At 44.2% G+C, this 14,984-nt stretch overlaps 1 protein-coding gene across 1 annotated transcript; it reads right to left on the bottom strand.

The window, feature by feature from the left end:
• Nucleotides 1–1,762: 1,762 nt before the first annotated feature.
• Nucleotides 1,763–14,748, bottom strand: LOC135548044 (UDP-glucuronosyltransferase 2A1-like). The gene is made up of 6 exons (XM_064977243.1): nucleotides 13,848–14,748; nucleotides 13,242–13,390; nucleotides 12,787–12,918; nucleotides 12,324–12,411; nucleotides 10,385–10,604; nucleotides 1,763–2,180 (listed from the first exon to the last, which is right to left on the bottom strand). Exons 1-6 carry the CDS (start codon nucleotides 14,572–14,574, stop codon nucleotides 1,910–1,912), a joined length of 1,587 nt encoding a protein of 528 aa, XP_064833315.1. The 5' UTR covers nucleotides 14,575–14,748; the 3' UTR covers nucleotides 1,763–1,909.
• Nucleotides 14,749–14,984: the final 236 nt, after the last annotated feature.

Raw genomic sequence — 14,984 nt, 5'->3', positions numbered from 1 at the left:
TCCAACAAGTGCATAATTATTGAAGAACCAGGTTAATGTCATTATCAATTTAGGTTGTAAGTATCAAGGTAAGATGACTTTTTAGGTCAGAAGCATTTGATTTTGCAATTCCATTATTCATTTAGAATTTGTGTGTCTGTTGGGGTTTCGTTCCTTACGTCCTTGTCAATCATTGGTTCATTGGTGAAATTAGCATTATGACGTCTTTAATTAAATCATTCAAAAACCTTTATTAATGCAATTGCAGACAGAAGTTGACAAACGGGAACATAGCACGCATGTTTCTGAGTAAGTTCTGCCTCATACTAAAGGTCACAAGTTGTTTTATTAAACCGAATTTCTGCCTTCGTGATGTCACTGCCTACGCCATTACCTTTTTACTCCGGAGACCAAAACCCTGCATCCATGGCGATACAAACATAGAGTTTCAGTGTTTATCTAAAAGCCAGGCAATAAATGTCCCTCTCCCCAAAGTTGATTTATTGTGGAATGTCTGAGTAGTCGTTTATCTCCCACACTCCCGTGCAGAGTTCTGTCTCAGTCACACATTGAGTGAGTGAATGAGAAAACAACTGTGGAACAATTCTAAACCTCTATAACGAATATATATATATTGTTCATCTGTAGTCTAGGACCCTATTAATATAACATAAGTACAATCAATTATTCTAATTCATCAAACATTTGTACAGCTCCAAATCATGAGCGCCAGGTGAATCCTGACCTGTCCATAGCAACTGTTTTCACCCCATGACGTAAGGAGACACGAAATGTTATGTAGCTACGCTGGATTTCTGAAATCTCTATACAAAGAAACTGTACGACAACTAGATCCAAGTTCAATGTCTAATTTAACTGATTAATGTTTTTTATATGTTACAACTTACACTGCTATAAATGCAAGGACAGAAATGTAATGCTTTTTATATGTTATAATGACAACTTACACTGCTATAAATGCAAGGACAGACAAGTAATGCTTTTTATATGTTACAACTTACACTGCTATAAATGCAAGGACAGAAATGTAATGCTTTTTATATGTTATAATGACAACTTACACTGCTATAAATGCAAGGACAGACAAGTAATGCTTTTTATATGTTATAATGACAACTTACACTGCTATAAATGCAAGGACAGACAAGTAATGCTTTATGGCACATGATTTTGGACAAATCAATCAAGACACCAACCATTATAAAGGGTTAAACATAGGTGTTAAATCACCAAGTACATTTTATTGACTATAGTTCAAATCCCCCCCCCCCTTATATCTCAATGAAATGACATGAAAACAAAATGGCTGATTATTATAAATGACTTATCAGCGGCTTTAACATGTTGTCCAGTGTAGGAAATCCTAATGGGTACCCTAGTTCATGAAGGCCCTTTCGCACTATGATAATGTCGGCCACGACGATAATGCCCACCATGATAATGGTGCATGTGACGATAATGCACACCACAACAATGTCGCCCATGATGATAACGCCCACCACGATAATGTCAACCCATGATGATAATGCCCAATACGATAATGTCAACCCACGATGATAACGCCCAATACGGGAATGTCGACCCACTGCGATAATGCCCACTATGATAATGTCGACCCACGACGATAATGCCCACCACGATAATGTCGACCCATGGTGATAACGCCCACCACGATAATGTCAACCCACAATGATAATGCCCAATACGATAATGTCAACCCACGATGATAACGCCCAATATGATAATGTCAACCCATGATAATGTCAACCCATGACGATAACGCCCAATACGATAACGTCGACCCATGACGATAACGCCCACTGCGATAATGCCGACCCATGGCGATAACGCCCACTTCGATAATGTCTCACCATGATTGTTTCAGTACATTATTACCAGACCAGGGTAGTCACTCTGTCTTCAGTCTTGCTTTGGTTTTCCTGAAGCAGAAAGTACAAGTTTTAATTGAGACTATAATGAAGAGTGCCATTACGGAGAGCAGGGCAGCTGTCACGTCCAGACAGTGGTACTGGTACCAGCTCAGGTTATGGGACTCCACCCTCAGGTGCTTGGCACCCTTGTTGCGCATCACAAACTCAATCCAGAACACCGCTGTATCCAATGGCTTCATTGGCTGGTCATGGTGGAGACTGGAAAGCCTCATCACGTTTTCTTTGTACCTGGTGAAAGAGAAAGGGATAGTAGTTATTTTCGTCTTATCGTATCCAGTCTGTTTATGCCATCACACCAAACTCTTTGTCACTCATTGTCATATTAAACTTGATCTGGGATCAGGTTTAGTGTCTAAAGCACTCAATACATTACGGTAATCATTGTTGAAATCGGGGAGTGGACTTTGAATCTGTCTCCGTCTGTTCGTACCTACGTACATCAGACAGAAATTTGGGTGAATGATGTGTCTTGACATAGAGATCCGGCATTTACAAAATTACCCTGATAGGCCTAAGGGGGGCGCTATAGTAATATCTCTGCTGATCCTACAGCTATTGTATGCAGTAATCCTATGCCTATGAACCAGATTTATACTGTTATCACTGAGGTGGTGTGCCCTAGGAGGAAGTCCACTGTGTGCAGCTCACCCTGCACTAAAATAAATAACATGAGCGTATCTACTTCTGATAAGCCTCCCAGTAAAGCAATGAAAACAAGTAAGCATCCCAGAAGAAAAGTGCTCAAAATAGCCCATGTCAACATATGTAGTGTAAGAAACAAGGTTCATGAAATCAATCATTTGCTATTTTAACAGATGACATTCATGCATCTCTGAAACTCACTTAGATAATACCGTTGATGATATAAGTGGTAGCAATACATGGTTATAACATCAACAGAAAATACAGAAATGCCAAAGGTGGAGGTGCAGTTTATATGCAGAACCACATTCCTGTAAAGATTAGAGAGGATCTCATGTTAAATACTGTTGAAGTAATATGACTACAGATTAATCTGCCTAAAGCCAATTCTGGTGGCAAGCTGTTATAGACCACTAAGTGTTAACAGTCAGTATCTGGATAATGTTAAATACTGTTGAAGTAATATGGCTACAGGTTCATCTGCCTCACCTAAAGCCCATTCTGGTGGGAAGCTGCTATAGACCACCAAGTGCTTACAGTCACTATCTGGATTACATGTGTGAAATGCTTGATAATGTATGTGATATCAACAGAGAGGTATATTTTCTGGGTGATTTTAAATATTGACTGGCTTTCATCTAGCTGCCCACTCAAGATAAAGCTTCAAACTGTAACCAACCTGGTTCAGGTTATCAGTCAACCTACCAGGGTAGTTACAAACAGCACATTAATTAAATCATCATCAAGTATTGATCACATATTTACTAACGCTGCAGATATTTGCTTTAAAGCAGTATCCAGATCCATAGGATGTAGTGATCAGAATATAGGCTTGTCTATGGGGCCTAATATAGTGTATCAGAGGTCATGGGGCCTAATATAGTGTATCAGAGGTCATGGGGCCTAATATAGTGTATGAGAGGTCATGGGGCCTAATATAGTGTATCAGAGGTCATACAAGTAGTTTTGTAATGATTCCTATGTTGTTGATGTAAAGAATATTTGTTGGTCCGTGGTGTGTAATGAGGAGCAACCAGACGCTGCTGGTCTGTGGTGTGTAATGAGGAGCAACCAGACGCTGCTGGTCTGTGGTGTGTAATGAGGAGCAACCAGACGCTGCTGGTCTGTGGTGTGTAATGAGGAGCAACCAGACGTTGGTCTGCTGGTCTGTGGTGTGTAATGAGGAGCAACCAGACGCTGCTGGTCTGTGGTGTGTAATGAGGAGCAACCAGACGCTGCTGGTCTGTGGTGTGTAATGAGGAGCAAGACCTGCTGGTCTGTGGTGTGTAATGAGGAGCGCTGCTGGTCTGTGGTGTGTAATGAGGAGCAACCAGACGCTGCTGGTCTGTAATGAGGAGCAACCAGACGCTGCTGGTCTGGTGTGTAATGAGGAGCAACCAGACGCTGCTGGTCTGTGGTGTGTAATGAGGAGCAATCAGACGCTGCTGGTCTGTGGTGTGTAATGAGGAGCAATCAGACGCTGCTGGTCTGTGGTGTGTAATGAGGAGCAACCAGACGCTGCTGGTCTGTGGTGTGTAATGAGGAGCAACCAGACGCTGCACTTGACACATTTATGTAATTAGTTATTCCAGTTACTAATAAGCACGAACCCATCAAGAAAATAACTTTTAAAAACTGTTACATCGCTGTGGATTGATGAGGAATTGAAAATGGTATGGTTGAGAGGGCTGAGGCAAAAGGAATTGCAAATAAGTCTGGCAGCACAACCGATTGGCCAAAGTATCGCAAATTGAGAAATCATGTGACTAAACTGAATCAAAAGAAGAAGAAACTACACTATGAAACGAAGATAAATGACATAAAGAATGACAGTAAAAAAGCTTTGGACCTTAAATGATTAAATGACATTTTTTGGGGGGGAAAGCAATCAGCTGCATCATTCATTGAATCAGATGGTTCATTCATCACAATGACATTGCTAACTACGTTTTCATTGGCAAGATTAGAAACCTTAAGACATGACATGCCAGCAGCAAATGATGACACAACACATCCAAGTATATCTGGACAAATTATAAAAAACAAGATTTGTACTTTTGAATTCAAGTAAAGTCAGTGTGGAAAAGGTGAAAAAGACACATATATGTGGTCTATCAACAATGATAAGCCACACGGACCAGGATCTGGCAACTTGGATGGAAATTTACAACAGGCCTAGTTTCTCCTTCACTGCAGCCGAGGTAACAACACTATCAACAAGGCAGGTCCTACATGCCCTAGTTTCTCCCTATACCTTCTCTTCTCAACACTACCAACAAGGCAGGTCCTACAGGCCCTAGTTTCTACCTTTGACTCTTCTCAACACTACCAACAAGGCAGGTCCTACAGGCCCTAGTTTCTACCTTCTCTTCTCAACACTGCACACAACAAGGCAGGTCCTACAGGCCAACTAGTTTCTACCTTCTCTTCTCAACACTACCAACAAGGCAGGTCCTAAACCCACCCTCCAAATAGGGCCGCCCCTGTTCATCGACTACAGCTCGGCATTCAACACCATGGTGGGTCTCGAGGGTGGTGAGGTAAACAACATCTCCTCCCCGGCCCTAGTTTCTACCTTCTCTTCTCAACACTACCAACAAGGCAGGTCCTACAGGCCCTAGTTTCTACCTTCTCTTCTCAACACTACCAACAAGGAACAGGTCCTACAGGCCCTAGTTTCTACCTTCTTAACAACACTATCAACAAGGCAGGTCCTAAACTCAGGCCCTGAGTTTCTACCTTCTCAACACTACCAACAAGGCAGGTCCTACAGGCCCCAGAGGGTAGTTTCTCACCTTCTCAACACTACCAACAAGGCAGGTCCTACAGGCCCTAGTTTCTACCTTCTCAACACTACCAACAAGGCAGGTCCTACAGGCCCTAGTTTCTACCTTCTCAACACTACCAACAAGGCAGGTCCAACAGGCCCTAGTTTCTACCTTCTCAACACTATCAACAAGGCAGGTCCAACAGGCCCTAGTTTCTACCTTCTCTTCTCAACACTACCAACAAGGCAGGTCCTACAGGCCCTAGTTTCTACCTTCTCAACAACACTACCAACAAGGCAGGTCCTACAGGCCCTAGTTTCTACCTTCTCAACACTACCAACAAGGCAGGTCCTACAGGCCCTAGTTTCTACCTTCTCAACACTACCAACAAGGCAGGTCCTTACAGGCCCTAGTTTCTACCTTCTCAACACTACCAACAAGGCAGGTCCTACAGGCCCTAATTTCTACCTTCTCAACACTACCAACAAGGCAGGTCCTACAGGCCCTAGTTTCTACCTTCTCTTCTCAACACTACCAACAAGGCAGGTCCTACAGGCCCTAGTTTCTACCTTCTCTTCTCAACACTACCAACAAGGCAGGTCCTACAGGCCCTAGTTTCTACCTTCTCTTCTCAACACTACCAACAACGCAGGTCCTACAGGCCCTAGTTTTTACCTTCTCAACACTACCAACAAGGCAGGTCCAACAGGCCCTAGTTTCTACCTTCTCAACACTACCAACAAGGCAGGTCCAACAGGCCCTAGTTTCTACCTTCTCAACACTATCAACAAGGCAGGTCCTACAGGCCCTAGTTTCTACCTTCTCTTCTCAACACTACCAACAAGGCAGGTCCTACAGGCCCTAGTTTCTACCTTCTCTTCTCAACACTACCAACAAGTCAGGTCCTACAGGCCCTAGTTTCTACCTTCTTAACAACACTATCAACAAGGCAGGTCCTACAGGCCCTAGTTTCTACCTTCTTAACAACACTATCAACAAGGCAGGTCCTACAGGCCCTAGTTTCTACCTTCTTAACACTACCAACAAGGCAGGTCCTACAGGCCCTAGTTTCTACCTTCTTAACAACACTATCAACAAGGCAGGTCCTACAGGCCCTAGTTTCTACCTTCTTAACAACACTATCAACAAGGCAGGTCCTACAGGCCCTAGTCTCTACCTTCTTAACAACACTATCAACAAGGCAGGCCCTAGTTCCTACCTTCTCTTCTCAACACTACCAACAAGGCAGGTCCTGCAGGCCCTAGTTTCTACTTTCTCAACACTATCAACAAGGCAGGTCCTACAGGCCCTAGTTTCTACCTTCTCTTCTCAACACTACCAACAAGGCAGGTCCTACAGGCCCTAGTTTTTACCTTCTCAACACTACCAACAAGGCAGGTCCAACAGGCCCTAGTTTCTACCTTCTCAACACTACCAACAAGGCAGGTCCAACAGGCCCTAGTTTCTACCTTCTCAACACTATCAACAAGGCAGGTCCTACAGGCCCTAGTTTATACCTTCTCTTCTCAACACTACCAACAAGGCAGGTCCTACAGGCCCTAGTTTTTACCTTCTCAACACTACCAACAAGGCAGGTCCAACAGGCCCTAGTTTCTACCTTCTCAACACTACCAACAAGGCAGGTCCAACAGGCCCTAGTTTCTACCTTCTCAACACTATCAACAAGGCAGGTCCTACAGGCCCTAGTTTCTACCTTCTCTTCTCAACACTACCAACAAGGCAGGTCCTACAGGCCCTAGTTTCTACCTTCTCTTCTCAACACTACCAACAAGGCAGGTCCTACAGGCCCTAGTTTCTACCTTCTCTTCTCAACACTACCAACAAGGCAGGTCCTACAGGCCCTAGTTTCTACCTTCTCAACACTATCAACAAGGCAGGCCCTACAGGCCCTAGTTTCTACCTTCTCAACACTACCAACAAGGCAGGTCCTACAGGCCCTAGTTTCTACCTTCTTAACAACACTATCAACAAGGCAGGTCCTACAGGCCCTAGTTTCTACCTTCTATTCTCAACACTACCAACAAGGCAGGTCCTACAGGCCCTAGTTTCTACCTTCTCTTCTCAACACTACCAACAAGGCAGGTCCTACAGGCCCTAGTTTCTACCTTCTCAACACTACCAACAAGGCAGGTCCAACAGGCCCTAGTTTCTACCTTCTCTTCTCAACACTACCAACAAAGCAGGTCCTACAGGCCCTAGTTTCTACCTTCTCAACACTACCAACAAGGCAGGTCCAACAGGCCCTAGTTTCTACCTTCTCTTCTCAACACTACCAACAAAGCAGGCCCTAAGGGCCCTAGTTTCTACCTTCTCAACACTACCAACAAGGCGGTCCTACAGGCCCTAGTTTCTACCTTCTTAACAATACTATCAACAAGGCAGGTCCTACAGGCCCTAGTTTCTACCTTCTTAACAACACTATCAACAAGGCAGGTCCTACAGGCCCTAGTTTCTACCTTCTTAACACTACCAACAAGGCAGGTCCTACAGGCCCTAGTTTCTACCTTCTCAACACTATCAACAAGGCAGGTCCTACAGGCCCTAGTTTCTACCTTCTTAAAAACACTACCAACAAGGCAGGTCCTACAGGCCCTAGTTTCTACCTTCTTAACAACACTATCAACAAGGCAGGTCCTACAGGCCCTAGTTTCTACCTTCTTAACAACACTATCAACAAGGCAGGTCCTACAGGCCCTAGTTTCTACCTTCTCAACACTACCAACAAGGCAGGTCCTACAGGCCCTAGTTTCTACCTTCTTAACACTACCAACAAGGCAGGTCCTACAGGCCCTAGTTTCTACCTTCTTAACAACACTATCAACAAGGCAGGTCCTACAGGCCCTAGTTTCTACCTTCTTAACAACACTATCAACAAGGCAGGTCCTACAGGCCCTAGTTTCTACCTTCTTAACAACACTATCAACAAGGCAGGTCCTACAGGCCCTAGTTTCTACCTTCTTAACAACACTATCAACAAGGCAGGTCCTACAGGCCCTAGTTTCTACCTTCTCTTCAACACTACCAACAAGGCCAGGTCCTACAGGCCCTAGTTTCTACCTTCTTAACAACACTATCAACAAGGCAGGTCCTACAGGCCCTAGTTTCTACCTTCTTAACACTACCAACAAGGCAGGTCCTACAGGCCCTAGTTTCTACCTTCTTAACAACACTATCAACAAGGCAGGTCCTACAGGCCCTAGTTTCTACCTTCTTAACAACACTATCAACAAGGCAGGTCCTACAGGCCCTAGTTTCTACCTTCTTAACACTACCAACAAGGCAGGTCCTACAGGCCCTAGTTTCTACCTTCTTAACAACACTATCAACAAGGCAGGTCCTACAGGCCCTAGTTTCTACCTTCTTAACAACACTATCAACAAGGCTGGTCCTACAGGCCCTAGTTTTCTCGCACCCTGACTGCTGTTCAGTTGTGTGGTCAGGTTCCACAAAAAAGGACTTAGGCAAATTGCAATTGACTCAGAACAGGGCAGCACGGCTGGTCCTTGGATGAACACAGAGAGCTAATATTAATATATACATGTCAATCTCTCCTGGCTCAACTATCAACAAGGAGCCTACAGACTATTTCTACCTTCATCACACTATCATTTATGAGAGGTATTGACTACACTGCATCAACTGTCTGTTTAAACTTAAACTACTGGCACAGCTACACCCATGCACCCACATCAACAAGACGTCTCTTCACAGTCCAGAACAGACTATGGGAGTCGCACAGTACTACATAGAGCCATGACTACACGGAACTCTATTCCACAGTACTACATAGAGCCATGACTCCACGGAACTCTATTCCACAGTACTACATAGAGCCATGACTACATGGAACTCTATTCCACAGTACTACATAGAGCCATGACTACATGGAACTCTATTCCACAGTACTACATAGAGCCATGACTACACGGAACTCTATTCCACAGTAGTACATAGAGCCATGACTACACAGAACTCTATTCCACAGTACTACATAGAGCCATGACTACACGGAACTCTATTCCACAGTACTACATAGAGCCATGACTACATGGAACTCTATTCCACAGTACTATATAGAGCCATGACTACATGTAACTCTATTCCACAGTACTACATAGAGCCATGACTACATGGAACTCTATTCCACAGTACTACATAGAGACATGACTACATGGAACTCTATTCCACAGTACTACATAGAGCCATGACAACATGGAACTCTATTCCACAGTACTACATAGAGCCATGACTACATGGAACTCTATTCCACAGTACTACATAGAGCCATGACTACATGGAATTCTATTTCACATCAGGTAACTGATGCAAACAGTAAAATGAGATTAAAAATGTGAAGAAATACACCTCATGGAACAGCGGGGACTGTGAAGCAACACAGACACACACACACACACACACACACACACACACACACACACACACACACACACACACACAAGCACACACACACACACACACACACACACAGACACACACACACACACACACACACACACACACACACACACACGATAATATACGCACTAAACACACACGTACAAATGGAATTTGTATTGTAGGTACAGTATGTGGTAGTGGTGGAGTAGGGGCCTGAGGGCACCCAGTGTGTTGTGAAATCTGTGAATGTATTCTAATGTTTTTAAAATTGTATAAACTTCCTTAGTTTTGCTGGACCTCAGGCAGAGTATCCATAATAAATACACATAGAAATCAACTGCAATGTCCCAAGGGGGACTGCATCATCCGTGGGGGGCGACATGTTCACTGTTGCTTTGTTTTATATTTAAGGACAAGTGAGGCATTACAGAACAACTAAAACGTGATCATTTCCTCCCGGACTTTTTAATACAATAATGTCAAAAAATACCTTACTGACACAGTTTGTTGGCTTTGAAATAAGCCAATCAGCAAGTGAGGAAACCAATCGTAAGCGAATATTTTTGTTGTTGTTTCGTTGGGAACATCTGCAAAAGGACTTACGATGGATCATTGATCACAGAGTTGAGTCCTTCCGTCAGATCTTTGGATGTCATCTTGTTGAAGTCCATGATGACAGCTGCTCCTTTGTTCTTCATGTGCATGATGTTGACTGACTGGTCAGCGAACAGAGGGATACCCACCATAGGAACTCCATGGTAGATGGCTTCATAGAGTCCGTTGGTTCCACCGTGAGTGATGAAGGCTTTGGTCTTCGGATGCCCTTTTGGGATATACAACACAACGACAATGTCACGCCCTGACCATAGAGAGCTGTTTATTCTCTATGTTAGTTAGGTCGGGTTGTGACTAGGTGTGGGTCATCTAGGTGTTTGTATATCTATGGTGGCCTGATATGGTTCCCAATCAGAGGCTTATCGTTGTCTCCGATTGGGGATAATTTTTAGGTAGCCATTTTCCCCATTGTTGTTTGTGGGATCTTGTCTATATTGAGTTGCCTGAGTGCACACCAGAAGCTTCACGTTTCGTTTGTTCTTCATTGTTTTGTTTTGGTGAGTTTCTCTTTATTAAAAATATGTGGAACTCTATTCACGCTGCGCCTTGGTCTCATCATTACAACTAACGTGACAGACAGAGAGAGAACAGGGTTGTAGGGTCCCATTGATCCCTAGGTTGACGATACCCAGGCTAGGACAAGTCTCGGCCTTGGTCTCATCATTACGACAAACGTGCCAGACAGAGAGAGAACAGGGTTGTAGGGTCCCATTGATCCCTAGGTTGACGATACCCAGGCTAGGACAAGTCTCGGCCTTGGTCTCATCATTACGACCTGCCAGACAGGGAGAACAGGGTTGTAGGGTCCATGTTCGATACCCATACGACAAACGGCCAGACAGAGAGAGAACAGGGTTGTAGGGTCAATTGATCCCTAGGTTGACGATACCCAGGCTAGGACAAGTCTCGGCCTTGGTCTCATCATTACGACAAACGTGACAGACAGAGAGAGAACAGGGTTGTAGGGTCCCATTGATCCCTAGGTTGACGATACCCAGGCTAGGACAAGTCTCGGCCTTGGTCTCATCATTACGAAAACGTGACAGACAGGGAGAACAGGGTTGTAGGGTCCCATTGATCCCTAGGTTGACGATACCCAGGCTAGGACAAGTCTCGGCCTTGGTCTCATCATCCCGTGACAGACAGAGAGAAACAGGGTTGAGGGTCCCATTGATACCCAGGTTAGGACAAGTCTCGGGACCAATCCCTAGGTTGAAGATACCCAGGTTAGGACAAGTCTCGGGACCAATCCCTAGGTTGACGATACCCAGGTTAGGACAAGTCTCGGACCAATCCCCAATAGGTTGATGATACCCAGGTTAGGACAAGTCTCGGGACCAATCCCTAGGTTGACGATACCCAGGTTAGGACAAGTCTCGGGACCAATCCCTAGGTTGACGATACCCAGGTTAGGACAAGTCTCGGGACCAATCCCTAGGTTGACGATACCCAGGTTAGGACAAGTCTCGGGACCAATCCCTAGGTTGAAGATACCCTGGTTAGGACAAGTCTAGGGAACAATCCCTAGGTTGACGATACCCTGGTTAGGACAAGTCTCGGGACCAATCCCTAGGTTGACGATACCCAGGTTAGGACAAGTCTAGGGACCAATCCCTAGGTTGAAGATACGCAGGTTAGGACAAGTCTCGGGACCAGTGCTGCTGTTAGATCATTTCTGGTCCAGTTGTTTAGAATTTTTCCTCAGTTATACATTTTTACATTTTAGTCATTAAGGCAGATGCTCCAATCCAGACGCGATTTACAATTAGTGCATTCGTCTTAAGATAGCTAAATGAGGCAACAACACATCCCGGTTGTATGAAAATAGCTATGAGCTATTAGAATGGTAGTCTTATTAACCTTTGTTATCTTCAACCTGATCCTAGATCAGCACTAACTCGCAGGCCAAGGATTATAAAGTTATTACCTAGTAAGTCATTCTGTGGAATCCACTCATAAAGTCTTGTGTTGGGAGCCAGGGTCTCTGGTTTCTCCCCACTGTATCTCCACAGCACCTGGCGAGAAAACATCTGCAATGAAACGGTACTCATAACCAGAAGCTATGGTTTTCTGAAGGGGGCCCCGATGGCCATCAACACCTCTGAATGAATTCTGTGTAAAAAAAAACGAAGAAGAAAAAAACAGTAGGCTATCTTGTATATTTGTATCCCACAAATGGATCAGATTGAGGGGACATATGTTCTCCCTGCTTCGTTTCAATGGGCAACTTATAACATCCAAGGCAGATTCCCAAATGGCTCACTATTTCAATATTCCCTTATTGAATATTTCCCTTGACCAGAGCCCTAAGTAGTGCTCTAAATAGTGCATAGTGTACATAAATAGGGCCATTTTGGAACGAAGCCTGAAACGAACAGAACCAGACTCACCTTCTGTGGTATCTGTCCCAATGCAGTGGCTACGGTGTTTCCTCTCTCTGTAGTCAGGTTCTTGACCATGGAGCCCAGTGAAAACACTACGATGCCGTCATCTCCTGAACTCTGCACAAACTCCTCCATGGCCTGATAACCAACAATGACACAGTCCTCGTGTCTCAATGGTACCAAATATGATGCTTTATTGGGATTCAATCACCACCTTCCGATAATCTTCAAGGAATACCTTCATGCCTGACTGTTTAGATGCACTATTGTATCTTACTGGATGTCACACCAATTTGTAACTCGTCTATAAGTCTGTAATGGTAAATGTAATCCCTTCATGTGTACTATCTTATTGACGGTCTATGTCTGTAATGGTACCCTAGTATACTAGACGGGATTTGGGTGCCATTTCGGACATCGGCAATCAGCACTGCTTGTAAAATAGCGTTTAAAAGCCTTACCTCTGAAAGTGGCTTTGCAGGTTTGCAGTGAAGTCCTCCCACAAATTTGAAGTTTGGCAGGAAAGGTCGAGGATACTCAATGTCCCAGTATGTTCGTATCAACCAGATGTCAGCCTTCCCCATCATCTCACAGAACCTAGTTGGACTTCCTGATGCATGTAGAGAATCAGAACCTTCATTCACCAGGTACACATGCCCAGAATTTACACAGTCTACATACATTATATATACAGTATTGACTATACAGTGGGGGGCAAAAAAGTATTTAGTCAGCCAACCAATTGTGCAAGTTCTCCCACTTAAAAAGATGAGAGAGGCCTGTAATTTTCATCGTAGGTACACTTCAACTATGACAGACAAAATTAGAAGAAACAAATCCAGAAAATCACATTGTAGGATTTTTAATACATTTATTTGCAAATTATGGTGGAAAATAAGTATTATTAAGTAGGTAAAATTAAATTTAAAAAAAATCCCTACATAGTGTGCACAATTCCCTACATAGTGCACCCTATTCCCTACATAGTGCACGGTCTGGTCTAAAGTAGTGCACTAAATGGGAATAGGGTACCATTTGGGACGTAGACAGAATTCTGGTCAACTTACCCTTTATCTCACTGTACAAAGTGTCCATGGTCGTTAGTAAGTGTACATTCACAAAGATATCAAAAAAAGTGTACGTAACAAAATTGTGGACCCGCTCAAAGAAACTCATTTTGTCTGTGTACGGCAATTCCGGGGAAGGGACGTAAGAGGAGGGGGCTGGCATCTGTGCACATTGCCTCTCTAACACCATGCCAAATGAGAACCTCAAGGAGAAAATCAGAGGCAAGTCAAGAGCATCCGCGATTAAGTCACTGCATGGGAACATCGGATCAGAAAGGAGCGCGTCATACTTGGACTGTTTCAGTGACTCCAGAAGCTCTTTGTTATTGAACATAGACTTACACATGTTGACCGTTAGAACATTCATTTTCTGCATGAAGTCTCTGATCCACTGTCCCAGCTGCAGCATGGACTTGTTCTGAGACTCGTTCATCCACCACTTTATGAAGTCATCATTGAGAGCCTGCCAGTCTTGTTTTTCAAAGGGTACATCGTAAACCTTGAAGCCGAACTTCTCTGGCCTGGAGAAGTCGACAGACGGCGAGGCGGTTGACACCAGCACGGTAACACTATGGTTCCTCTCCACTAGCTCCTCCAGGATCACTCGCATGTTGAGCCAGTGACTGTACTCTCCGGGAAAGACCAGCACGTTGCCACCCTGTGTGCCCAGACAGCCGCAGAGCAGGAGGGGCACCGACAACAGCAGCAGCATCCGCACAGAAACCATCCTGGGGAGTAGACTAGACAGTAGCCTCTGACTTCCGAGTCAACGAGATGAGGTTTGGAAGGATGTCTCCCCAGACTAAGTAGATAGAGACCGGAGGTTGATGTGTTCAAGGCGACACAACCAAGAGAGGAATAAGCGAAAAAGCCTTAAAAAAAAACAGCAGGTTTTTGACTCTGATACGTCAACAACACTGTAAAATAGGGAGTATTCAGTGCAGTTTCAAAGCCTATTGGTCAGAGGGTATTATGATAATTAACGGTTGTGTAACTCCTGAACTTGAGCCAACTCTTTTTCAATGAGGTAAAAGTACACGCGAACAAAACAAACACATACTGTGAGAAGAGCTTGAATTTCACAGCATTTCCACAAAAGGTAGAGCCACTTCTGTTTCGTTTCAGATCTTGGCCCCA

The sequence above is a fragment of the Oncorhynchus masou genome, chromosome 11, assembly GCF_036934945.1.
Source record: "Oncorhynchus masou masou isolate Uvic2021 chromosome 11, UVic_Omas_1.1, whole genome shotgun sequence".
Taxonomy (NCBI): Eukaryota; Metazoa; Chordata; class Actinopteri; order Salmoniformes; family Salmonidae; genus Oncorhynchus; species Oncorhynchus masou.
Note: the sequence above shows the minus strand (reverse complement) of the source record. Positions and strands in the feature narration are given on the sequence as shown.